Below are 25707 nucleotides of genomic sequence, written 5' to 3' on the forward strand. Positions count from 1 at the left end.
CGGTTCCTCCGTCCGTCCCCTCGATAATTAATCTTTTACCTCAGATGAATTACTTCTCACAATCCTCCTCCGTAGGTTTATTGAGAAAAAATGTTAATTCTGACTCGACTGGATAATTAGATCGAAAAGCTAAAATCACCGAAAATATCTCTTCTTATATATATATCCAGGGTTTAATCTCCCGAAAGTTCCTTTCCAGGAATCCTGACGGAATAACATCGAGAATCATCCATGTCTCGAAGATACGACTGATAGTTCAACGTTCATTGGTCGACGATATCCGGTCACCTGCTAAAAATGTATGTTCTGGTAAATATGTAATCGCTAATATCGAATAGCGTCATCATTTCTCGTCGCTTCCAGAAAGAACGCACACAGACACGTAAGCTCCGAAAGGATTGCATAATGTTCTCATATTAGACTCGGTTATCAGTCACGATGAGCGACCTACTTATCACTCAGATCAGCGTATACTGAATACACGTTCAATGAATACAGTCGTTCGTGACACACGTATTGCTTGCTTGTGGCATAGCCAAATTGACCCATTTGTTATTACATCGACTACGGCAAATAACATCATTATTACATGATTAAAATCTTACGCATGTTATATGTACCTGCATATATTAACACAAATGAAAAAGATATTTATTGAAGATAAAAGTGTGTATATATGTAATTAATTTTAGAATTCAACCTGATACACCATGCTGGCAGACCGTCATTTATATTAATAAATCATAAATAAATATTTACATATGTATAAAGAGAACATTGTCATCCCATTTTTATTTTTAGAACCGGTCATGGAGTCATTCAGCCAGGTTGTATACAACCAGCGTGGCGTAATATTTGCCACTCTCTCTTCCGTCATGTGGGCTATGAACGGACTGGGGGCCAAAATTATCACAAAGGCCGTTTCTCCGTGGATCATCGCTTATGCATGTTGTCTCTCATATCTGCTCTTCATCCCTTGGCTGAAATGGGAGAACATGACAAGATATGTCATGTTTGACAATATCTTTATGATCCTCGCTGGACTTTGTGACGTGATCAGCCTTTATCTTGCCACAGTTGCTTTTTCGTTGACTTCCGTAGGAAATGCCAGTGCTATCATTTTCAGCAAACCTGTATTTTGTGCTCTCCTGTCCAGTTTTGTCTTAAAGGAGAAGTTTGCAGCCTGTGATTGCTTTATAGTGATTGTAAATGTCATCGGTGTTCTTTTGATTACAAACCCATTTAGCATATGTTTGGACAATGCGGGATTTCGTCGTGATAGCTACCATGTGTTAGGTTCGATCTCTGCTCTAGGTGCCGCCGTTTCTGGTTCCGTCGCCTTCATTTCTGTGCGGAAATTAGTTTACAGAGACACGTACGACCCATTCTTAGTTCTCCTTGCCAAATGCATCATCGGTTTCGTAACTTTTAGTGTAGTCTTAAGTTTCGAATTTACATCACGTGATCATATGCAGAATCCGTCCGATTGGGGTTGCCTACTTGCAGTCTGTTTCACAGGGGTGTGCGCATGCGTTCTTGTATACGCAGCACTTCAGACTGAGACTGCAAGCACGGTGTGTGCAATATCGACAGCGCAAGTAGTTATATCATACTTACTTCAAGTGGTTTTCACCGATGACGTCATAGATTTTATATCTGTTTTAGGTGCTGTCCTTATTTTATCTGCTCCACTCTGGTATGCCGTACAAGGTATTCTTCAAAGATCAGATGATGAGGTCATCGATCCTATACAGTATTAACGTTTCTATATAGAACTAACAAATTGGTCTGCGGAATGGGTAAATTTCAGTGACGGATGCCCATGGGAGAGGATCGCATAAGGAGACGTTCAGTGCCTTATATATATGTTGGCCTTGTACAGACTTGCAGTCGGATGTTATGAGTATAGGTGTCGCCTGCATGGGCTAGGGATTGCAGGTATACATAAGATATTCAATGCTGAAATAAATCTCACGATAAGGGGGGGGGGGGTGGGGTGCGGTCGGTCGGTCGGTCGGGTTAGAATACTCCTTTAAATTTACATTCGTCTATAGGGGAGGTCACCTAACCAGCCATCGGTTTCTGTCCCTCCCATATTTTCATAGCTTTCTATACTGTAGAAATTAAAGTCGAAAATGTGACAGATTATAGGGTATAGCCTATATGACACTAATAATCAAGAAACTGATCATTGGTTTCTGGCACTTGCCATCGGGAGTATATCTCTAGTCACAAAAGTGGAAGGGGCGTGGGAGGGGCGACGAACCATAATCTTGGCACTCGCACCAACTTTCGTATATATACAACTATATTCCATTATGACGATAACGTCATATTACAGATAGCTATACATGGTTAATTAACTTTAAACTGTATGTACCCACTGCTCTCTGTTGATAATGTTTGAAAAACACATAGTGTAACTGTTTTCTCCCTTATTACATTTATGATCATTATTGAAAGGAGGATGTTTTTGTTTTTTTCGGGTGGTCATCATTCTCTCGTTATTTGATAATATTCCGTATTGTCCTCGGTGATCAATCTATACTGGATGTTAACTATAAAACAATTTACCCCGGCGTCATTTCTTCTTTAGTTTCCGTTATCTGATGTTGTACTTTTGGGGGCGACGCAGATCTATGGATATATATAGTTGAATATTAATTTAACTGTATGTATGGATGCATGGCCCCGATATGATTGCATTGTGTGTGGAACGCTGGAAGGTGACGATGCTGACGTAAGAGGCTGACGGTGATACCGGCTAAAAAGGCTAACCACCAAAGTGCTACTCTAAGCAGCTGCTATACTAAAGTGCTATACTTAAATACGGTACAGGTGGCGATACAACTCTGTTACTTACTACAAGAGAGAGAGAGAGAGAGAGATAGGGAGAGACGGAGCTACTTCTATAGTAACTTCGCCACCGGCATAAACCTTAGTGAAAGGGCCAGTGGCTAGTCCATGGTTGTTATGAAAGGAGGGTGGCTCTGGGTTCGTTGAAGACGAATCGCACTTAAGTGATATCCGGTTTGAATAACATAATGAAACCTTAGACGTCAGACGGTGCATTCTGAGCGATATTTTTAGACTAGTAAAATTAGGTCTGTGATTTTGGTCAAAATGCAGGGTTGTGCTACTATAGCTAATTTTGAAATTTAGGGGCGTAAACACCCTTCACACCACATAGATCCGCCCAAGAGGGCGCGGATCTTCCCCGACTATACACAGGAGACCTGCAAATATTTTCTTAAATTGTTTTTTTTTTAAAGATCAAGCCTTAAGAAGAAATTTGACACATCTCGTTAATTACGCAACAAATATATTATAATCATAAACATCATGCTGGGAAGGGAGTGCACCCTTCTGTGTTAAATATTGTTATATGATAGTCACGTGGTAGATAAAGAGTCCATATACATGTTGAGGCAGAAGTTAAGTACGTAAGTTACCCCTTGTAAATTCCCCAAGCCAGGTATATACGCTACGTTTTGTGAATTTTGCAGCGGACATTTCTAAATTTAAATTATGTGGTTTCCTAAATATTTTCGTTACGTGTATTTCTTTTTGTTTTTGTATAGGTTGCCTTCTTTTGGAATGTTGGTCTACAATCATACCTCAATTTATAATTTGAACAATGATTGAAACTTACTTTTGTACCCTACATAGGACAAACTAAACACATTTCTGTGCAACCTATGAAATAAATGGATTTTTTTATCGTTCGAACCCAATAAGCACACACAATAACCCAATTTCATTTAATATTCATATATTATTTCCATATGCGGATGCCAAAGTTATTTCACAAGGAAAGGAAAATCGTCTCCAAAAGGCAATGATATCTTACTGTTTTTTGCAAGTTCTCCCGTAGAAACAAGTTCACATAACCGAACTTTTGTTCAAGTGATGGGGTAGTTCCAAAAATTACAGATTTCTAAGATTTCACGATCAATCAAATGCATGTATTGGCGCCAAATTCATCTGCTCAGCTGAGAGCGAAGTCGACTGTAAGCCCGGTGCTGGTATTTATACAGTTATACTAGCTTGTAGAGACTGAAGCATTAACAGAAGTAGTTACACAGTCAAAGTATAATTTCATCCTAACCCTATCCATAAGATATGAGAACAGTAAGTTACATTTCCTTCGTTAGCTTGCATATATCTAATGGGCCATCGTATATATTCGCTTATGCAGTGTAAGTACTAGTTTTATACTACCACCGTACCAGTGGCATTAGGCCTAACCTGAAATAGAGTGTTGTTGGCAAAATGATGTAGCCTAGTCCTAATTAATTTTAATATAAACTACTAGCCTATATCGTACTTGATATACTACGACGACTAATTGGACTGTAACTTGTAAGAGACTGTACAGTGATACACGAGAGCATAGCAAGTTAGAATATATTAATATAATGTTGTTAGCAGTACACTATTAAATTAACCTGTAACAAAGTGTGTAACCTTTACAATAACATTGCATAGCAAAACATTACTCTTTTCTACAGTACTTAAACTATGCTACTGTAGCCTAACATTACAAGTAACATTTCATAACATAAGACCTACAGTATAATGTTAGGTCTACACTAAACAAGAAACATAAGCGGTTAGCCTATTCCCGTAAGGCAGGCTTACCGTTACGTTAGTTGCTAGTTCGGACTGTGGAGACAGTTATAGTTAAAGACTTCTAGCTTTTGTGTCTAGGCCTACATGATCAGGGGTTAAAAATAAATAAGGATGAGTTAACAATAACACTCTTGCTTTTCTTTCAAACCAACCTTTCTTTAGACCAAGCCTAAGCCAAACTAAGCAGTACTCTAACTTATAAGTCATTGCTTATTCAATCTTAGTCCTTCCTAGGCCAACTAGTAATAATGATGGCATTCACCATTCAGGCTTGTTTAACCCATCATCAAGCAAACAAGCCTTGCAATATTTATTCTTGACCCAGACTCTAACTTCTAATCTAAGGTGTACAAAGTATCATTCTTAACAGCTAGTCTGGAGCTAGTGTTTATGCCAGTGTTCATTTGCCATCTAGGCTTAGTCTACTGAATAACAGAGATGGCAATGATAAGACTGAAAAGTAAAATTTTCTTCCTTTTTCATTTTGTATGTTATTTTGACCCTACCATGAAAAACTGTCAGGGCAACAAAAATGTCTAGAATTGATTAGAATCTTCATTAACATGATACTAAAAGATCATTATACACAAATATAGGCTAGGCCTAGGCTATGTATTGTTGATGGTGGGGGAGATAAGCAATCAATGAAGAAGTACAACTTTGAGCTTACTTGAGTCTGAGGACTTTTTCATCTCACAGGATTTTACTTACTTCACAGTTTATGCCACAGATGACAACAACAGTCAAGAAATAAAGCTTCAAAGTTGTGGATATGAGTGGAATCAGAAAAGATGTACAAAGTATGTTTGCATTTTATCCTTTTCCACATGTTATTGTATCATGTGGTTCAGGGTTTTACCAAGCTGTTATAGTGATTGTTATACAACGCATTTTAAATTTGTTTACAATGAAATATTGACATATATATCGGTCTTATCTTTGTGTAAGTTGGCCTAAGGTAAGTTGGCCTGATGTTAAGGTAAGTTGGCCTGATGTTTCGATCCTAGCAGGATCCTGCTAGGATCGAAACATCAGGCCAACTTATTTTTACACATTCTATTACACAGGCTCTCTAGTGGATAAGCAGTTTGCTAACAGTTTTATTTTATTTCGGTCTTATCTTTGGAAGAATGAATGAAATGTACAAAAATTACAACTGGGTTGATCTGTTTCGAACCATTCAGTTTGTCGGAAGTTCCCAGGTACTCTTACGCCCTACAAGTTTGATGAAACTCAATTAGAATGATGCACTGTGTTTCATGAGCCGTGTCATTTCAAAATGTGTTATGGCCCTCTGAAAGTATATTTAAAGTAGTTTTTCACCTTTCAACTTTTTAAACTAGTAAGACATTTCTGTATTTTCAGTATAAATAAGAAATTTTTGAAACTCAATTTTTTTTTTCAAGTACAACATTGAAGCTATTTTAATCCTTATTGTATCAGGGGCACAGAGATTATCACAAATCCTTATTGATAGATATATCCGTTGAATTATGAATGTTTGATCATAGAAAGCTTTACCACATAAAAAAAATCTGTATACTAGCAGGGAAGGATATATTTTTTCACTGAAATCTGTCTTTAATATCTAACGGTTCCAACCCCTCCTCACCGTGCAAGTAACTTTATGGCAACCTAGTATTAATTAAGATTTCATCTGACATATCAATGTAGGTTGTGCTTGTACAATGTTTCGTGATGTTTTGGATGAATTATGTTTTCATGATGCCAAGGCAAATTTTTAACCATGGTTCGAGACAACCAAATTTCTGTTCGGATGACCAAATTCAGCTTTGGTGGAAGTCCAGCAGACGACTAGTTGTGTACATAAAACTCGGATTGCATTGCAACTAAACCACCCAACACTGGTAAAAATGATTAATTAGTATCACCATCCATCACTTTGGAGATACTTACATAAAACAAAAGTAGGGGTAAGCCTGTGACCGATCCAAAGGGGGAGTTTTGCTTGGCTGAAAAAAACCGCTGTTTTACAGTATTCATCAAACCTACACCTATCTCCTGCAGTTTACACTTGGTTCGTTCTTTGTTGTTTCCCTACTTATCTTGGACGACCAGAGTTGCTGTTCAGATAACCAAATAAGTAAGATCTGGTCGTCCAAGGGACAAGCAGGAAAAGTCCTTAAGAATTGGCTTTGTTTACGTTTTGCTTTTCAGGACTTGAAAAGGAAAAAGCGAAAGCACAGTTGAGCAGTGATCTCAAGAAGGAAGCAGAGATTTGTAATGAGTTGGGAGAGCTGTATGTTCAAAATGGTGAGTAATAATGTCAATCATTTTTTTTATGGAACTACTGCGAAAGAACTTTTAAACAAAGATGGAATTGATAACCATCAAGTAAAGTAAACCTCATGGTTAGAACTTTCATGTTTTCCATCATCCATACAGCCAAATTAGGGCACTTTCTTTTCTATATTCGGCAATGTGTTACCATATCTAGTGCCAAGTAATAGTTAAAATAAGATTGTATTTGATCACCTCCTTGCTTGATTTCACTCTGTCCCTCCCACCCCCAAGAAAAGGGATAACGAACGATGCAAGCTAACAATCTACATGTTATGGGATATTTGCATTAGAATAGCACCAGAAAATGATGTTACCAGTATTGACTCACAAGCTTTAATAAAGAAAATAGTAATGGGAAAAAATATTTTCCACATATTTTTAGCAAAAACAGCTGACAAGTAACCCTGGCTGGATAGAACAATTTTAATAAAAGAGACATCCTCAATTCACCTATCAATGATGTATATTACATAGCTGTAATATCATTTGAAGGTATCTTACTACAAGGGTAAATGAAGTCAAATAACCTCATTATAACACTTGTTGTTTTGACCATCACTTTAACTACTGATGGGTGTATCTGGAAGAAGTCATTTTGTCACTTTCGCATAAAATTTTTGGGGGGCAATATAACCTTTGTTTCATGATGTGGTTATTATAAAAGGCCAGTTTGAAGAAGCCCTTAAGGAACACCAACAGGAATTACAACTCTCGGAATCAACAAACGACGTCGTCGGAGCGGCTGTCGCTCACCGAAGGATCGGAGAGTGCCACCTGGAGCTCGGAAGCTTTCAGAGAGCGGTGAAACATCACCACAAACATCTGAATCTTGCAAAGTCTGCTGACAGTTACCTCGAGCAGCAGCGTGCCCTGGCTACGATCGGCCGCACTCATCTATGTCAGGCAGATGTTTTGGAGGGAGACGAACAGATGGAAGCCTTGGGAAAATCCAAAAGTGCTTTTTTGGGGTGAGAGAGACCACACTGTGGTTGGAATCATGTATCATTCAGAACTGCTGTGAAATTTTCCATCCAGTAATTGGTAAAAAACATCCTTACTTCTTATTTGCATGAGTATGATTAGTGCAATGAGCAATTTCAATTTCCCAAGTTTGCAGCTTTTGCTTTATAATTTGAGTCAGTCAAGCTACCGAGATATGCTGTTTTTGTGGTTTCAGTATCCATTGGTTATCCACCAATTTATCAACACCAACTTAATTAGGAAACCTGGTTTAAATGTGCCGTCATCCAATCATACGAAAGAAAGAGTATGTCAGAATATAGTTTCCATTTTTGTTGTCCTTAGTTTGAGGGGTTTCAATTGTGAAATTTGCATGGCTATTACTCTATTAGAGTCAGAAGAGACGTAAATTTTTAACAACTCACAGCAAAGCTTGCAAGTTATCTTTCAAGATTTCTCTCTATTTCACATTGTCTGTACTCTTCCGTCGTCTTCAGGAGTATGAGAGTTTGCGAGAACCATCTCCAGGGTGTCGTCTCCACCAAGGAATACCACGAGATGAGGGCTAGGATATTTCTCAATCTAGGTCTTGTTTTTGATTATCAGAAAGACTTCAACAATAGCGTTAAATTTATCCAGCAGGCTACTCATATTTCAGAGTAAGTACCTGTACCAGAGAATCAGGAATCAGAGAATTAAAAGAAACAACATATATAAATAAACAACAACAAGAAAGAAGGAAAAGATGAATGTTGAAAGACCTGATGTTTTATTACCCATGCTGACTGATGAATTAAACCTAAAACCTACAAATGTATTGTTTTTAGAGATGTATCTACTAATAACTTGTTCTTCTTTTAAAGAAGAACTTTTATGTTTAATCAGAGAATGGAATGTTTAACTAAAACTCATCATATTACCTTGCAGTTTTAAACTGTTGGGACTTGCTGAGATGGAAAACATAAAGTTATTATTTTGGGAAAAGAGACTTGGGCAATAATCTGTTGAATCCAAATATTTTTCTTTTTCTTGATTCACTTGCAATTTGGGATCATTAAGAACTTTACATGGCAGTGGTGTAGTCTTGGGGGAGGATGGTTGACCTAGACCCTGAACATTTACCTTTCCCCTCCACACCCAACCCCCAAAATTATATAAATATTGGCAGATTTTTTTTCCCCTTCAAAATAGACTCTGCCTGACCCCCTAGAAAAGCATTGGATCCCTTAAAGAAGCAGTCTATCTATATCTACTTTTGTAATGCCTTATGACTTGTTTATTCTGCTGTTGCTCTAGGTATTTTAAAATTTCCAAATGTATGTCAATAATATCAGGAGCATCATTTCCAACAGATTGTATCTTTGGCACGTCTATCTCTCTCACTTCAGTAAGGACTTTATTCTTTTTTCTTTTGTCATTTTTGCTTGAAGAAAGAATCATTTAAACGAGGATTTATTAAGGTGCCATCATTCACTAGCAGACATTTACCGTAATGCCGGGGAATTTGCAAAGTCTCTGACTCTGCTGGGGAAGGCTCTCCAGATTACCAAAAGCATGAAGAACAAAGAAAAGGAAACAGCCATCCTAACAGCACAAGGACATGTAAGAGAAATTTACATATATGTTTATATCATGGTAGGATAACATTATGTGAAACCCCTAAGCTGATATATTTGTTTCCTTTGTCAACCAGTTTAAATCGTTGTAAATCTTATAAAAATATAAAAAATTATAAAATTTATACATTTGTGCAAAGGAGAAAAGGAATGCTTGTCAGAGAATAATTATATAAATATAATAAGAAAATAATCTGGTATTTAAATTATGGCTATGAAAAATGGGTAATTTGCTATACACAATGTAAAGCAGATTTTGCACAAACCATTGTATCATGAGACAAAGTGTGAGCCTTTCAAAACTGCTGCACAAGAGTTGATCTTATTCCCTGCTTTGTTTTCTCATCAATATTATAGAATTTGTAGAGGTTGCCAGCATTTGTTTGAAGTGCTTTATAGGGAGAAAAGAGTGTGGTCTGTGAACTAGTTCAGATTGGAAACCTCATAGTTGAATCAAACTATCATTTTGATATTGATATTAAAGCAAGTGTGGTCTGTGAACTAGTTCAGATTGGAAACCTCATAGTTGAATCAAACTATCATTTTGATATTGATATTAAAGCAAGTAATGGCAACCAGTATTAAATTCCTAGAAATATATCTGCTTTCTGTTGCATTTGGAAAAAGTTGTGGATATTTTGTGAACTTAAATTGGAAATATAGCCTAATCTTTCTTAACAAAAAAATTCTGCCCTATTTTACCCCACAGATCCATTTTCAGTTGGGTGATTTTTTAGCTGCTAAGAAGGCCTTCAAAAGAGCTTACAGACTGGGATCAGAAACGGACGCCGAAAGACTTAAAGTAACTACAGCCTTACAACGTGGTGAGCTTCTCAATTAATGCATTCCAACTTCTGATACATCCCCTGTCCGAGTTTATTCAGCATTGTTCAACTGTACAGCAATAGCTTCCTAGATAGTTTTCCTTTATTTTACTGTCTTATATTTACCTCCTTTTTTTCTTTTCTTTTTTGTGTTCAAGAAATGAACATGAAATGAACGATGTTCTACATATGCAAACTATGGTGTAATAACCAGCTAAGGTTGCAGCATTCATGTGGTGTATTGATATAGTTTGATTTAACTTTTGTCCCTCCAAGCCCCTCTGATGAAGGCTGAGAACATAGCACTGTCAGTAATTTTTGTGGTCGCTACTATCGTAATGTTCACTCGTTAACATTCATCTGCTGAAGAAAGAACAAAATGCCCCTTCATCTGTGTGAAAACAATAGAAAGGCTCCTTGGTTTCATCACCATTCATTGCATTTTGGGTATTTTCAGTAAAAAAGGAGAAATAATCCTAATATGCAAATATAGGCATGAATATTTATATCAACCTGCTGTTTCTTTAAGGAAGAATTAATCGCTCACAATAGGTTTTAATTGGTCGAATAAGGCAGTCTTTACATTTTGATCAACTGTAGAACCCTTTTCTCTGAGTATTGCTTGTAAGGTTTGATAAAAGTATTTCATATTTATTTAATACACCTATATTCATAAATATTTCTAGTCAACTGATTTCTGCATTTTTTTCTTCTTCTTCAACTTAGAAGTTCTTGCTCTTTGGTTTTCGTTTTGCCTTCAGAAAAAAACAAACTGTGTTGAAGAGAAAGTTCTGTTTAGTTTGGAAGCATTTAACATGTTCATAATGTTGACATATTGCGTTCTATTCTCAGCTATTAAGGGCTGCAAACTCGAGAAAATGATCGAACAAGCTGTGAGGGATTCTAACCAGAAAGAAAGAATGGCTTTAGAGGAGCAGTTTGGTGACCTGTGCTGTAAGATGAGTAGCTATAATGAAGCCATTCAACATTACAAAAGACAAGTAAGATGTCCTTAATAAAATTTAAATGTTGTCACTCATACAAACATTGAGAGGTTGGGGGGGTGGGGGGAGTGCTGTGGCAGGGGGTATTATTACAATATTACATAATCTGGGAACTAAAAGTTCATCAAGTCTATAGATCTGTTTTAATGTTAAGATATCCTATCATAATAGGTCATAAGTTTCATCTGTTTCTTGTCAGTGGTTCTCAATTTGTTCATCATCTCAGTTTGATTTATAATCAGCTGAAACCATCGCTTCGATATCATAGGGTTCTGCCGGCTTCATCAATAAGAGATAGCTGTCAAAGCCTTCTTGTGGGCTGAAGAAAATTTGCTTTCAGGGTCCGACAATTTTTGCTCACCTGTGCTGTAAAGCATTTGTCAATGTTTGACCATTCCGTGGTAAACTATTAACTGATCTGTATTTCCGCAGCTCGACTGTGCTCTGAGCCTGGAGGTGCCCCCCCTGCAGTTAATCCCGATCTACGTTTCGCTGGCTGCCACCTATGCGGACAACAAACAGTACAGTTCAGCAGTGGAGATGTACAGCAAGGAACTCAAACTGAGGTCAGGGAACCCCAAGGAGGTAAAATAAGCTTTATCTCTTTTTCTCTCATCCGTTTGTCCAAGTTACTGGTCGGGTTTTATCAACAAACTTCTATCAAGGGATGCACCAGATTATAAATTATTGGATCCGGCCGGAATCAGATTTGGTTCAATTTTTTATCCAAAAGTAAATTAACACAAACGTTGCCACTTTTAACTCAATTTGCTGTACATACTAGAAGGACCTTCACTGTATGCTTGTTTTTTTTTGGTTTTGTTTCTTGTTGATTAAACTTCATTTATTGGTTTTCAACTCAAAGAATGTTTTCTTTAGAATGTTAAAAGTAACTTTTGATGTTAAACTCATTTCTCCTTACTTTGACAGTTTTAAGTTTTCGAAATTTAAATTTAAATTAACTCATTTGCAGTACTTTCAAAAATGTAATTAAGAGGTAATTCCAGTAAGATTTTGATGAAGATTGGGACAGATATTTTTGTAGATCCAATCAGAACCAGATTCTGTTTCATTATCCGGCCAGGTAATTCAGTCGGATCAGATATATGCGTCATCCATAACTTTCACTGATTCACTCAATACACTGTGTAGTCTTCTCAATAAAATGTACATTTTTTTCTCATCTAAAATGGAGAGTTTGCTGGTCAGTTAGCCTTAATACGTGTTCAACTACGAGGATACGTGGTCAGCGATTTACAAAAAATGAAGAAAAAACAAAGATTTGTATCTATGAAACTGATGTTTGTAAATGCTTTAATTTAAGTTTTCCCTGTGGTAAGGGCCTAACTGAATTGGATAGAAACAAGTCTAGCAACCAGTTGGCTTTTGGTTCTACACCCGTTGATTCTATCTGCTCTTCTTGTAGAGCATTTCAATTGACTTTAATACCTATAAATCATTTTTCTAAGCAATATTTCCAAATTTTGACCTTGTCGTAATTTTGCATTTTATCCGCAATCTCTTTGTAATTGATAAGCCGTTAATCAGGAGCTCCGATTGCTTTAACGATTTCTTGACAGGAATGTCTGACTTGGTTGAACGTAGCCGACGCTCAGGAACGAGCCGGTCAGGAATACGAGGTCCTTCATCAGTCGTACAAGAGAGCCGTGGAATGCGCTGAGACCGCAGAGATCACAAAACTACAGGTGAGATATCAACAGGAAGTAGGAAAACAAAGAAACAACCATTTAGTGTGATGATCAAGGTATTCAATTATGGTATGTTTTCTTGTGTTATTACCTTAATGCATTGCTTTACTGGATATATTATTAATCTTCTTAATCCGATGAAGCATGCATAAAATCACTAGTTTAGATGATGTCTATAAATGATTCATACAGAGTTCATTTGTGGTTTCACTTTATTAAATATTGTATCAAGCTGAGAGTTGATATCATGAGCATTCTACATTCTCTCCGTCTAGTTTCGAGCTTTAAAGTCGCTGATGCTCGTACAAGAACATTTTAAAGAGGAGACTCACCTCTGGCTCTCTAAGAAGAAACTCAGTCGTTTAAAAGAAGAGCAAAACCTTCCATCGGATTATGAACCAAGCTCTGACGAGGAGGAGGAGGAAGAATCCAACAACTCTCTTGAAACCGAAGATCTGACCCTTGACCTCTCAGATTCAGGTACAGTAAACAAACCAATTGTCACCAATAGCTTTCTATATTTCTTTACTTAGTATGTAATAAAGTGCATGCCATCTTCTCTTTCTGCAAGTTAATCTCTCATAGTCGGTAACTTGCTGTTGTTAATTGAGTAAAGACAGTACTGACAGTCACTTAGTCATACACATTATACTCAACATCACTTGATGTCATCAAGGGGTGTTGGGGGGGGGATGGGACTGAAGTCGAGTATAAAGCATTTGTGTAAATGTGTTAGTGTAACTTCACTCCCAGCTTGTCCTGTCGCTAAGATATATACATTACCGAAAAATGATTCATTTGAAATGAGAAAAGTGTTTTGCACACTTTTGCATCTGTGACAGTGTGATATCACGTGACATCATTGATCACCAGCTCGAGACTGGTCGTTATTTAAAGTAACGATGCCTTTTTTCTTTCTGTCCAAAGGAAATTCTGAAGGAGAGCAGGAGGATTTTGACCGTCCTACATCCTCCAATCGAGCACAGATTGCCAAGGTAAAGTAAACCAAACATAATGAAAGACAATGTAATCATCAATAACAGAGTAGTACAGTCATCATCACTAACAGAGTAGTACAGTCATCATCACCAATATCATATCATGTTTTATACACTCTACACTATTGAAGGATAAGAACAAAATTGTGTACCCACTAACTTATGTAATTGGGCTCAATGTTTTGGATACAATTTGGGATTGGTGGAACAAGATATGACCAGCCTGCACCATATTTTGAACAGTTTTAACAGGCAATGTTAGTTAATGTTCAGTAGTAATTAATATTGGCTAGCTCTAGTTCTTGTGGCCACTCGGTCTTGTGATTATATCGATCTTATCCTTTAGTTTTCAAAGACCAACGAGAAAGGAGAGACGCTTCTTCACAGAGCTTGTATCGATGGCAACTTTAGACAGGTCAAAAGTCTCCTGGAGAAGGTACGTTGAGGACTTTCATCCCGAAGGACACCAGCTTGTATGTATTTAGCAATTAGCTAGTTATTAGTCTGACCTGTTAAGGACAATAATATCTTCAGCCCCAATTCTTACATTTACTTTGGTATCGGAACCTATGGTAAATTGTTGATGTCAGTATTTTGCGAGGTCAGTTAACATTGCTTGTGTCAAACTGAACAGTCTACAGACCATATATGATACCTAATTATTTGCCTTTGAACATATATTCGCTAAATTTATGATAAGCCCAAGTATTTCTGGTAGCATAATTTTAGGACCGATCAAATTTCTCAATAATTGTTCATAATTCCACAGTTGTAATAGCTCTGAGCAGGTCCGAGTTTGATGTATTGGATAGTGCAGTGTGGGTATAGGCTTCAGTGGTACTGCTATATCTAACCTGTTACTGCTAGGATAAACCAAAATTGTCCCCCATGAGACTTCATAAAATCTATCAATGAAAGAAGAGGGTGAAAAGAACCTCAGTATTACAGTAAATTTCCTGCACTTCATTGAAATCCGTGTAAATTGATTGAGGGCATACTTTAAATGTTTCTGGATTCCTTTTATCTCTATACCCAGGGCCATCCGGTTAACCCGAGAGACTACTGTGGATGGTTGCCCCTCCACGAAGCAAGCAACCACGACCACTACGCCATAGTGGAAATCCTCATAGAACATGGTGCAGCCATCAATGACAGAGGTGGCGCTCAGTGTGGTGGCATCACACCCCTCCATGATGCCATTAGCTGTGGCAACCTGGAAGTGGCGGAGTTGCTAGTCCAGAAAGGAGCATCGGTAATCGCTAAAGACGACAACGTAAGTCAACTTCCTCGGTCGCTGACATTGGTCGACTAAAATCGGCGATGGGGTGATGAAGTGAACAATGTAAGAGATCTGAAAAAAAGAGCTACTTTCAATTCATTTTGGATTAAATTTTCATAAACAAATTTAAATGAGCTCCTTGAAGGTTCTTTCCAGTTTCGTCACTGCAATGCTGCATATATTTGTGGCATAAACAAGAGTTGTGGGAAAACAGTCTTTTTAAGGTAGAATCAGATAAACCAGAGTAGTTCAAGTTTGAGTTTGCAATTATATATGCGCAGAGACTCTTAGAAACTCGGGAGTAATAAATCTTTAATGACCCTGTCGAATATGCTCATTTACAAAGGGTGGCAACAGTCTATGGGCGATCATCGAAAAAGGGTCTACGTTAGGCTTACCTTACCAAAAGTTTGTTAATTCCAAATCTCTGAAGTTTTTATTACTGTTATTCTGCGTAGCTTCAGTCACCAGTTTTCTGTTCTGTGATATGATTCAAAAGATGGGTTTGGGGTATTAATATGGTCTTGTCGTTTTGCAGGGTCTTTCAGCATTGGACACTCTGGAGAAATGGAAGGAGGTGAACATGGGTGGCCTTGACGACGATGTCATGCGGCAATCTCAGAACCTCGCTGAGCAGCTACTGAATGCTGCTCAAGGTAAAGGATGGACAGATTGTATAATCAAACAGACTTGTTACCATTTATGGATGTTTACTATGCACTATGCAATTGCATTTTAATAGAAAAATAAAGTATCCCTAGTTGATCAGGAGCTTCAAGATCAAATATTGAGTTATATGTTTTATAATATAGTGGTATCAAACTAGACCATTAATAGGTTGATTAGGTACCACAAAGGTAAACAATTTATTTACCTTTTAAACCCCTTGAAAGGGTTGAGAAGGATTCATAAACACCCATTCTTGGATGTCTTAGGTCCCCTAAAGGGATGAAATCAGGCATTTCAACTTTTGCAAAGAAAGCAACAAAACATTAGATTAACATTGTGAGATCTTTTTGTCTTTGTAATGGATTGAAGAATAATAACTAATTAGTGACAGCCAATATTGTCATGACCTCATAATGACAGGTAAGTTTTGTATTCAGTGATGTGTAAATATTACATGATTTGCTCAGAAGAATAAACAGTGATGTCATTGAAAATGGAGAATTGGTAAGATGGAGGTATCACTTTATGAAAAGTAGCTTTTTTTGTTTCATCTATTTGGTCATCCATCTTCCAAACTAGTTGGATTGTTAATGAATGAATTAAAATGATAATTTAGGTTATAATATACAACAACAACTTTTTGTGAAGTAATTCTATGCTAAATCTTAACAAAACCAAAAAGGGTTATTATATATTTTTGGCATCACCATATTATTTGCAACCATATCGTTTATTATTTGCTCCTACTTTCAGCTTCTCCAGCTGTCGTTTCTTCGACACCAGAAGTGCCTGGTAACAGTTTATTAAATTCTGATCTCTATGACAACGAAGAAGATTCACAAAGTCAGTCACAGACTGGTACTCTCAGTCAATACCAGATTGGTCCCCTCAGCCAGTCGAACAAACCCTATGGAAATGTCAGTGCTGGCATACATCGGAAACCGGAGGATGGCCTTAGAACTGTTAGCAAGCATCCAAACAGGAGCAGTTTATCGATCAGGAGTCAGAGAGATGAGGCTTCTAGTTCAGACGAGGAAGGAGAGTTAGAGAAAGAGGAGGATATTATCGTATCAGGGATTAGCCAATCACAATCAAGTGAACTGCCTACCATGACATCATTCAAGAGGAACCACTCGTGCTCTATTTTGGGCTCTCAAAAGCAAACCAGTCCAAAACCAACGATAGCTAACGACACTCTGTCGGTGTCCCCACTGATGTCCTCCGAATCAGGCGAAGTTCCAGTCAGAAACACAAGTATGGCAAAGGACACTTCCCGTGAGGATGCGAGAGTCGTCTATCGTACGGCCATGGACAGCGTGGGTAGCGCCACCAGCAGATTGACGGTTAAGAAACATCCAGGGACGTCCGTAAAAACTAGTCACAAAACCAACAACAAGGTTCCCCTCATATCGGAGAACGACTATGTAGCGGAAGATTGGTTGATAGAGGATTTGGCGCCCTCTAAAAGGCGTCGTGTAGATGGCAGGGATGTATTCAGGGAAGCCGAACTAAACAGCGTCGGTAGACACGAGGAGACTTCAAGATTGTCCAGAAAGAAGAGGAAGAAGCAAACCCAACTGAAGTTAACAGGAATCTTACATCAGAGGCCGAGGAACACGTCCGAGAGGGGAGATTCGTCCAATGACGAGAGAGAAACGGAACCGATGGTACCTTCCTCGTCGCCGATGGTGTCTCAGTCAATCGATAACCACCACCAGGTGGCGGTGGTTTCATCTTCGCCGCCCGCAACGGCTTCAGCGATGCGAGTCAAAGTCAGGGTGGTGGATAAGGTGTTTCTCATCTCGGTGCCTTTGAGGTACTCCACAAAAGATTTTTATCAGTATTTTTTCCACTTTGTTTGGGATAGTGAGCAGTTTTACATACGTCCCTGTATCAAACGCTCTGGGACTTATTAAGATATCATCTAACAGAAAGAATAAAGACCAATAGGTTGACCATCTTCAAAATTTAACCCTCATTATGCCAAACAGTAGCAGTAATGTTTTACATTTTTCACTTTTTATGAATGTCTTAATTTTACGCCAGCTCAAACCACCATCTCATAGAACCTCCAATTGTTCACGGTAAATTAAATCTTAGGAGGCTTACGTTCAACTCTCTCCCGTCCAGAAAGGACTCAGACTTTCTCCATGTGTAATTTTTGTTTTCTTCTTGCTGTTAATGTCTGATGACTCTCTGTTTATTTTATTTATTTATTAATTAATTAATTAATTAATTAATTTATTTATTAATTAATTAATTAATTAATTTATTGTTTCTTTGACAGTTCACCTAAAACCATCAAGTGGCTCTCAGAAGAGACGGGGAACAGATACTATTCATTCTCGGGATTGAGACCTCTGATCACCTTGACAACGGCAGACAAGGCTCTCTTTTCTCCAGACGACGTCGTGTCTGAGATACTCAATAACAACGAAGAAGTAAGGACAACCTGTAAACATAAAACAAGATTTAAATTAGCTACCGGGGGGGGGGGTGAAGTTATGATGTATTTACCAGGCTAGAGAGATATTGACTTTACCCAACCCTCCAAGATATTTCATGTTATAAACAGTCTGCCTTATTGAGAACAAGGGGAAAAAATGGGGATTTCATATTTACAAGTTTCTTTACCTTTCTTGCTAAATATTAAAATAGTTAATCCAGTAATGTTGGAGATAATTCATAAATCATCCTCCTGGCATGAGTGGAAATCACTGTTTGCTATGCAGCGTGAAACTTCATCGCCTCCTTCACTCTTTTCTATTAATAGTTCTTCCCTTTTAGCATTTATACTACAGCATGATAGTTGCATGGATGTCAGCAACAGCTCAAATAATATACGAATGTGCATAAGATGTTATAACGTCACCAGTAAATAAATCCATCTGTATTTGATTTATCCTAATTGATTTATTTCAGGTTCTTGCTAACGTCGAGTCCTGGCATATGCCTCCTCTCCAAGAGAGATACCGTACGCTTTGTCAGAAAAACAGTCAGAGTAGGTTAAGTTTTTCACATTTTTTACTTGAGAAAGGAAAGGTCATGTGTTATATGTATTATGTAATTCAGCTATTCTAATTTCTATGATATAGTCCCAGGAAGCAATTGTTTGGGCTAAATGGAATTCATTAAAAATCCAAATTATATGAACATAGAAGTCACCCCCCCCCCCCCACCCTTTCCTTCACCTGTCAGGATCTTGCATATTGCAAAAGTTGGAAACGAACATATTTGTTCTATGACTTACCCTTGATTGTGTTTAGATGTTTGATAGGCTGCAATAGACACAGCCAGACAGAGCCACACAGCTTAAGAATTGCTAACAATGAAGCATTTATGAGTAGAATATTTCCTATCAAACTCCTGAGTGGCTGAGACTCAATTCTCAATATCATCCATGTAACATTGTCAAGTTCGAGGCTCTTACTGCTAAGGTATAGAAAGAAACGTCCTCTTGCTGTAACATGTTACGATACAGCAAGTGACACAGGTGTCGTATGTATGGCTTCGGTTACATTGACACAGAATATAATATCGTAGGTCTGCGATGAATGGTGTCAAAGAGTTTTAGGTAAGATGAATGTGATTTTCCTTTCCCTCATAATTCCTACCACTGAATAATTATTCTGTTTTATTATTTTTTTGATCCCCCTCTAGGTGTACATCGTAAGATCGAGTCAAGACTAGAGATGCAAGACCAGCACCACCTTGACCTTTCATCTTTGACCTTGACGGAGGGTCACCTCAAACCACTCTTCTCTGCCCTACAGTGTCAGCATTCCTTACGTAAGCTTCTGCTTGCACGTAACCGAATAAACGACAAAGTGATGGCCTCCCTGGCAGAGTCTTTGCCCTCTCTACCGAACCTTTCTCTAATTGACCTCTCCTGTAATGAGGTCACCCATGAGGGCCTACGGAGGGTGAGTGAGGTCCTATCCAAGGAGACAACCGAAGGCGTTGCGATGGATGGTTCCTCGGTTTCAAAGCCTTTACAGGTATGTGAACTGGGTCTCATTTCTCTAACTAATAAATCCTTTAAATGAGGTTTGTCATAGTGCTTGGATTGCTGTGTTTTGCAATAACATATGTCACTGGTGATTCAACCGTTAGAGGAAAAAATTAGGTACTTGAAATGTATTCATATACTCTTGTTCACCAGACTTGCACAAGGAGTTACAAATTTGGGCATAATCATCTACTGTTTGCAGATGAAGCAATAAAGACATGGAACTAAAATTTGTGGGACACAAATTTGCTGTATTGGATTTAAAGGGTAGACAAGTCACTAGTTCAGAACAAATGTTTGGCAGCAAATTGGATCACTCGATTAGCTTGCGGGATGTCCAATTTCTATTAACATAGCGTGATTTGGTCAAAAACGATTCAAGGTTAACGACGGAAGGCAAAAAAGCAGCTGAAAGAGACACAAAGCCATCTTTTTGATATATTTATGTTTTTGTTTAAATTTGTCATTTTGTATCTCTTTTTCTTTGTCTTTCCTTTGTATACAGTATCTTGAAGAGTTGGTTCTTGATTACAATTCGTTGACGGACAATTGCGCCTTATACATAGCTAGTATTTTGAAACACTGCCCTCTATTAAACAGGCTCAGTCTAACGTCAACTTACATCACCAAACGCTTCTTCCAGTTTAACAGTACTGCATTGCTTGAAGCTTTTCAAGGTAACATGTAGTATTAATACAGTACAATGAAATCAGAAATATTGTTAAAGAAAATTGCCACACAATGTTTTATTGTTTTTGTTTTGTTTTTCTGATTCATCCCATTTGTTTGAAGATCAGTGTGATAATGATGCTAAAGATGTCTCTAGTTTGTTGAATAAATTTAGCTAGCAGATAAACAGCCACATCATCTGTGGGTCAGAGGTCAGAGTTGGCTGTGTACTGTGGCAGTTAAGGACAAAGATATTGAAAAATCACCATCTTTTATGGGACCTTAAAAACCTTTTAAGATAAAACAGATCTTAAACATTGTTTATAAAAGATAATTGAGTTTCTTGTTTCATCCCCTTCCTTTTTTTTGCAGGGGCCGGACACCTGCAATCTTTAAATGTATCTCACAATGCCCTGGGTTCCTCAGGTGTTGAGCTGTTGTTGAAGTGTCTGAATCCTGAGTCGATCAACAGTCTCAACCTCGGCTCAACGATTCAACGTACCGGAGACTCAAGTATAGCAAAGCACTTGGCCTCATTCTACAGTAAGGTAAGATATAAACCAAGCTCTTCTTGCCTACTGGATTACAAGTTAGATCAAGTCCTAGGCCTAGAACTTTGAAAATGTTGTCAACTTTGCTAAAATATGACAGGCTTGCTTAAAACATTCTCTTGGCTAAAATCAAGTTCTCATTGGGATTTTTCCTGAATTATGACTTGTATCAGCTACTGTACAGGCTTATGAGAGCAGCCCAGTAATATTTACTTTTAATAAGCAGTAGAACTGGGCTTATGTTAGACATGGATGTCATGCCGATTCTTTGACTGACGATGGTTAACAGACTAGTCTACCATGTGTCTAAGTTCTTAATGTCTACTCGCTGAAATGGAGAGTGCCTTGTTTTGTTCTACTGGCAAATGTGCAAAATCCACTGGTATATAGTATACAGCAAGATTATCCCCATGTGTGATCAAGGGTTTCGTACCACAAGTAATGTCTCGGTTGACTCGCACACTACATTTGTCACTTTTCAAAGCCACTTAGAGCATAGCCAAAAGTTTTCAACTGATCCAACATCATTCAATGAGATTTGTCCACCGTCCATGACCGTTTAGATTTTGAGCCTTCTAGGTTGAAGTTTAGCATATAGCACTCTCTCCGACCCCCCCCCCCCCCCCGATCTGCCAGCTCTCCCTGTGTGGAAACCTTCCTGTTTCACCCAGGAAAATTTCTAAATTGCCTTAAATCAATTTTGGTCCTCCCGAAAATGTTAAACCATCTGTTTATTTTAGCCACTGCAACATCTGAGCATTAAATAGATGATGGTGACCGACAAAATCCCATGAAAAGTCACTTGTTGTATAGTACCTTAAATCTTTGTCATATTTGGCCTTCCATGAGTAGGGGTGGTTATCTCTGCTATTTGTGAGTAGACTTTTCTGACATGACACTCTTAATTACATACCCTGTAACACAGCTACATTGCCCTACTCCAAATATGCTGCAAAAATTTAACACCTTCATTGCCCAACTAGTGCAATTTTGTGCAGAACTGAGTTGTGTAACTAGGTGTCTTGATGGAAGTTCTTTTCCTGTTGTAATGCTTTTTGTGAAGTTTTTTTTTCTTTCTTCATTTTTGTCCAATTCTTTTCCTTTTCACTTTTCAGGGTAATTGTTGTCTGCACAATCTTAATCTAGAAGACTGTAAACTCAAGGAAAATGACATGAAAACCCTGTCAAAGTGAGTGGTTATCAGCATCAATTCAAATCCCCGGTGTTTCATCCTTGAGGTCATTTTTACATGATTCTGTGATATTTTATTTGATTTTAATATTTATTTTCTATCCATATAATTTTTCTATTTACATGAAGGTCAAATACCTCTATAAGTGTCACACTCAACTTTATTGAGAACTGTCTGCTTAAAGAAAAATTTGACCATTATGTAAACCATGGAATGACCTTTCCATGTGGAACATAGTCACTGAAAATATATTAAATTTAGTGTAGTAATTCTAGGAATTGTATGGTTAATATTAATAAATAGTACTGTTAAATACTACCATATAGTTGCTCAGTATGCAGACCACAGAGATTGCTAATGCCCTCTCTATCTTTTTTCAGTGAAAATATTAAAGGTTTCTGCTATCACTTTTAATAGTCTACATTTAGTCTCACTTATGTTGTGAATGGCTTGCTGTTGCAGTTTGAAATCCTTCTCCCCTTGCAAAGTTCGTTGCTTACTTTATTATTATTATTATTATTATATTTTTTTGAGTGGTTCAGACTGTCATTTCAGATTTTCCTCAAGCTTCGCTTTTCCTTAATATCGTCTCTTCAGATGTATCCCAGGTTCATTGTCAGTAAGCTGGTCTCATCTAGGTCTCTCTGCCAACCCCCTCATCACTCATAGAGGTATCCATCTCCTGCTAGCTGGCCTTCAAGAGGCAGGATGTGGCTTAAAGTCTCTGGACCTCTCCCTGTGCGGACTGGAGTCACCTCTAGAGGGAGACATGTTCGATCTATTAGCGGGATTCATGTCACCGGAGCACCCTTCGGGAGAAGCCCTCGCAAAAGTTGTACTCTCCGGAAACAAATTAAGCAAAGTTGATTTGGAGGTTCTGATCAATGTTTGGGAAGCCACACATGATGAATCGGCTGGACATTGTATTGATAAAGTTAGATGTATCCTCTATGCTTAAGGTCAGAGGAAATTCTTACTCTGAACATTCGACATACTCTGTAAGCTGCTGGTTCGGTTTGTGGTATAACATATCTCCGATGACATCATTGTACTCGGACTCAAATATACATGGTTAGTTTGTCTGCATAGTTGTAAAAGACAACCGTGTAAAGAACTCAAGACAAATCCTTCCACCGTAAATCAAGTCAAAATGACTAACCGTGGATTCCAGATTCAAATAGCTCTATAGAATATATTCCTATTTCTATTATCATGGGTTGGGAGGATGGGGGGTGGGAGGGTGGTTGGTGCCTTTGCTGTCACTGTTCATATCTTCTGTTGCCTCACCTCTCGATTCTTTCCCTCCCCTGGGTTGGGAAGAAATACCTCATAAGTGTCCATATGAAGCATTTCAAAGCTAATTGAATGGATTTGCTGTGTAGTGCTGTATGGGTTATTTATTATTTAATTTTAGTGGTAAAATATCATTACAACTGCTGGAATAGATGACTGCATGATGAGGAAAGATTGTATATCATGTCCACTTTTAGCAGTTACTGTTGACTAAAACCATACTTACTTCTAAATCCTCTGCCTTACTCGTACATGTACTGGGGTCACTCTGAGGGTTTGAATGACCTGGCTGATGTAACGTTAGTTTTGGAACTCATAGGTGACAAACGTCCTTTTTAATTGGTTTGTATTCCAAGCTTCGTTTCAAAAGAATATGAAATGGGCATCAACTTGCAGTACTTGAGTGACAAGTAACCAGTAAACCAACATTCAACTCAGTACATGTAAAGGCCTATGTAGCCAAATGACTTCACTGGTGACTGTCCTGTGACCTGCCACCTTTCCCCCTCCCCTTCCCCTACATAAAAAGTAGGATTTTAATCATGTTTATCTGCTGATGAGATAAAATTTTCATTGCTCTGGTATGGTTGAGAGACTTGTACAAAAAAGAAGCGGAGAGGATAGTGAATTGCAATGTACAGCAGGCATTATATTTTCTTTGTATAGAGAATTAAGAGTTGAGATACTCAAAGTTGCAAAAGTATCTAAAACTACATGTAATGTTTGTAGATATTTTCTAACTTTTCATGAGTAAATTAATACAGTATTTAAAATTAAAATCATCTATTGTTTCATTCCTTTTCTTTATTTGTAGCAGCATAGTGTAAAAGAAAAATAATGATAATGACATCAAAGTCAGAAAAAGAAATGGAAAATAATAATATTTTAGGAATTTTTTTTCAAAACATTGAAAATGCAAATAATTGTTTACGATCAGGACAGCTGAGGAGTGGCTCCTGTTCATTTTGAGGTTGGAGATGTGTAATCTTCGAAAGGTGATCCCATGAACTCTTATATCCAGTTCAAAATGAATGATGACAAATGTTTGATGCTTTGTAGAGATCTATTAGATATTGCCATGATTACAGTAAGGACCTGCGAGCTAGACCGGTGTGGGTGGGGGGGGGGGCACACAGAAGCCGATCAGGGCAAACCTTCAAGTTGCTGGAGAGAAAAGACTTGACATTTTGTTAAAGAACAATTGACTCGATCTTGGCATTCATGCCATATATTTACTACCCTCTAAGAAATGAGTTCTTTAAATTACCGTATAGTACAAACTTGTACTGTTCCTGCCATTGAAAAGATGAAAAAATATCCCTATGCTAGGTATATGTAAGTTGCCAAAACAATAAAACACAACGTAGCACGGTCTCTTTGATAACCTAGACACGTCTACTCAGATATAGTAACTATATTCACCCAACCTCAACCATTGGTTCAATTGATAAAACTTTGGGGAAAAGTCTCTCTAAAATATAGACAAATATCAGGCGCGTATCCAGGATTTTCTAACCCGGGGGGCGCGAATTACTATCTAAGCGGAGCGCCACCATCGGTTGGCGCGGAGCGTACAAGAAAATTTCTGGTTTTGATACCCCCCAGATCACCGGAAATGGCACTTCTCGGGCTTGAAAATGACCAACCAGATGTACACTTTTGCCTGAGAACCGCAGTATTTCCCAAAAGTTTTTTTTCCATCCATAACCTTTTTCAAGATTGTCACCAGTCACACATCATGTTCGACCTCATTGCATGTCCTATGGATCATTGCTTTTGTAGGTGATTCTACGTCACGGCCCACAATATCCGAAAGCCCCACTTTTCAAGGTTTTAAGCCCATTATTTGTTGAGAATTTGAAAATTCACATTTATTATAAAACTGCGTTGAAGGAAATGAAAAATAGCAGATATTTCCGATATCAGGTATATCGAAACCGAACACTACACACATAGGCGTAGGTCCCGTAGGAGGCGGGGGCTGCAGGCCTCCCCCCC

The 25707-nt window shown here is 38.0% G+C and overlaps 2 protein-coding genes across 5 annotated transcripts; both read left to right on the forward strand.

The window, feature by feature from the left end:
- The first annotated feature begins 875 nt into the window (after positions 1-875).
- Positions 876-1760, forward strand: LOC139965119 (solute carrier family 35 member G1-like). The gene has a single exon (XM_071967350.1). The coding sequence runs from the start codon at positions 876-878 to the stop codon at positions 1758-1760; it is 885 nt and encodes a 294-aa protein (XP_071823451.1).
- A 2214-nt stretch (positions 1761-3974) lies between these two features.
- On the forward strand, positions 3975-24483 carry LOC139960702 (tonsoku-like protein). Of its 4 annotated transcripts, none has more exons than XM_071959281.1 (23): positions 3975-4131; positions 5351-5432; positions 6811-6906; positions 7601-7904; positions 8394-8555; positions 9327-9498; positions 10222-10336; positions 11189-11337; positions 11773-11925; positions 12921-13046; positions 13325-13529; positions 13977-14044; positions 14394-14483; positions 15084-15320; positions 15865-15982; positions 16749-17811; positions 18283-18436; positions 18918-18996; positions 19656-19993; positions 20510-20681; positions 21046-21221; positions 22340-22413; positions 23014-24483. In XM_071959281.1, the coding sequence occupies exons 2-23, from the start codon at positions 5405-5407 to the stop codon at positions 23372-23374; spliced, it is 4440 nt and encodes a 1479-aa protein (XP_071815382.1). In that variant the 5' UTR covers positions 3975-4131; positions 5351-5404; the 3' UTR covers positions 23375-24483. The 4 variants fall into 4 exon arrangements, with proteins under 4 accessions (XP_071815382.1, XP_071815391.1, XP_071815401.1 ...); XM_071959290.1 differs by having other exon boundaries at positions 3986-4199; XM_071959300.1 differs by lacking the exon at positions 3975-4131 and adding an exon at positions 4320-4399.
- The last annotated feature ends 1224 nt before the right edge of the window (positions 24484-25707 follow it).

The sequence above is a fragment of the Apostichopus japonicus genome, chromosome 3 (assembly GCF_037975245.1).
Source record: "Apostichopus japonicus isolate 1M-3 chromosome 3, ASM3797524v1, whole genome shotgun sequence".
In the NCBI taxonomy this organism is placed as follows: domain Eukaryota; kingdom Metazoa; phylum Echinodermata; class Holothuroidea; order Aspidochirotida; family Stichopodidae; genus Apostichopus; species Apostichopus japonicus.

What these genes read in the sequence shown, in the direction of transcription:
- LOC139965119 (XM_071967350.1), top strand. Translation starts at nt 876, where the DNA reads ATGTGGGCTATGAACGGACTGGGGGCCAAAATTATCACAAAGGCCGTT.
- LOC139960702 (XM_071959281.1), top strand. Translation starts at nt 5,405, where the DNA reads ATGAGTGGAATCAGAAAAGATGTACAAA. An exon ending in TTCAACATTACAAAAGACAA is followed by an intron (nt 11,338 to 11,772) that starts GTAAGATGTCCT and finishes GTATTTCCGCAG; the next exon opens with CTCGACTGTGCTCTGAGCCT. An exon ending in ATCGAGCACAGATTGCCAAG is followed by an intron (nt 14,045 to 14,393) that starts GTAAAGTAAACC and finishes CTTATCCTTTAG; the next exon opens with TTTTCAAAGACCAACGAGAA.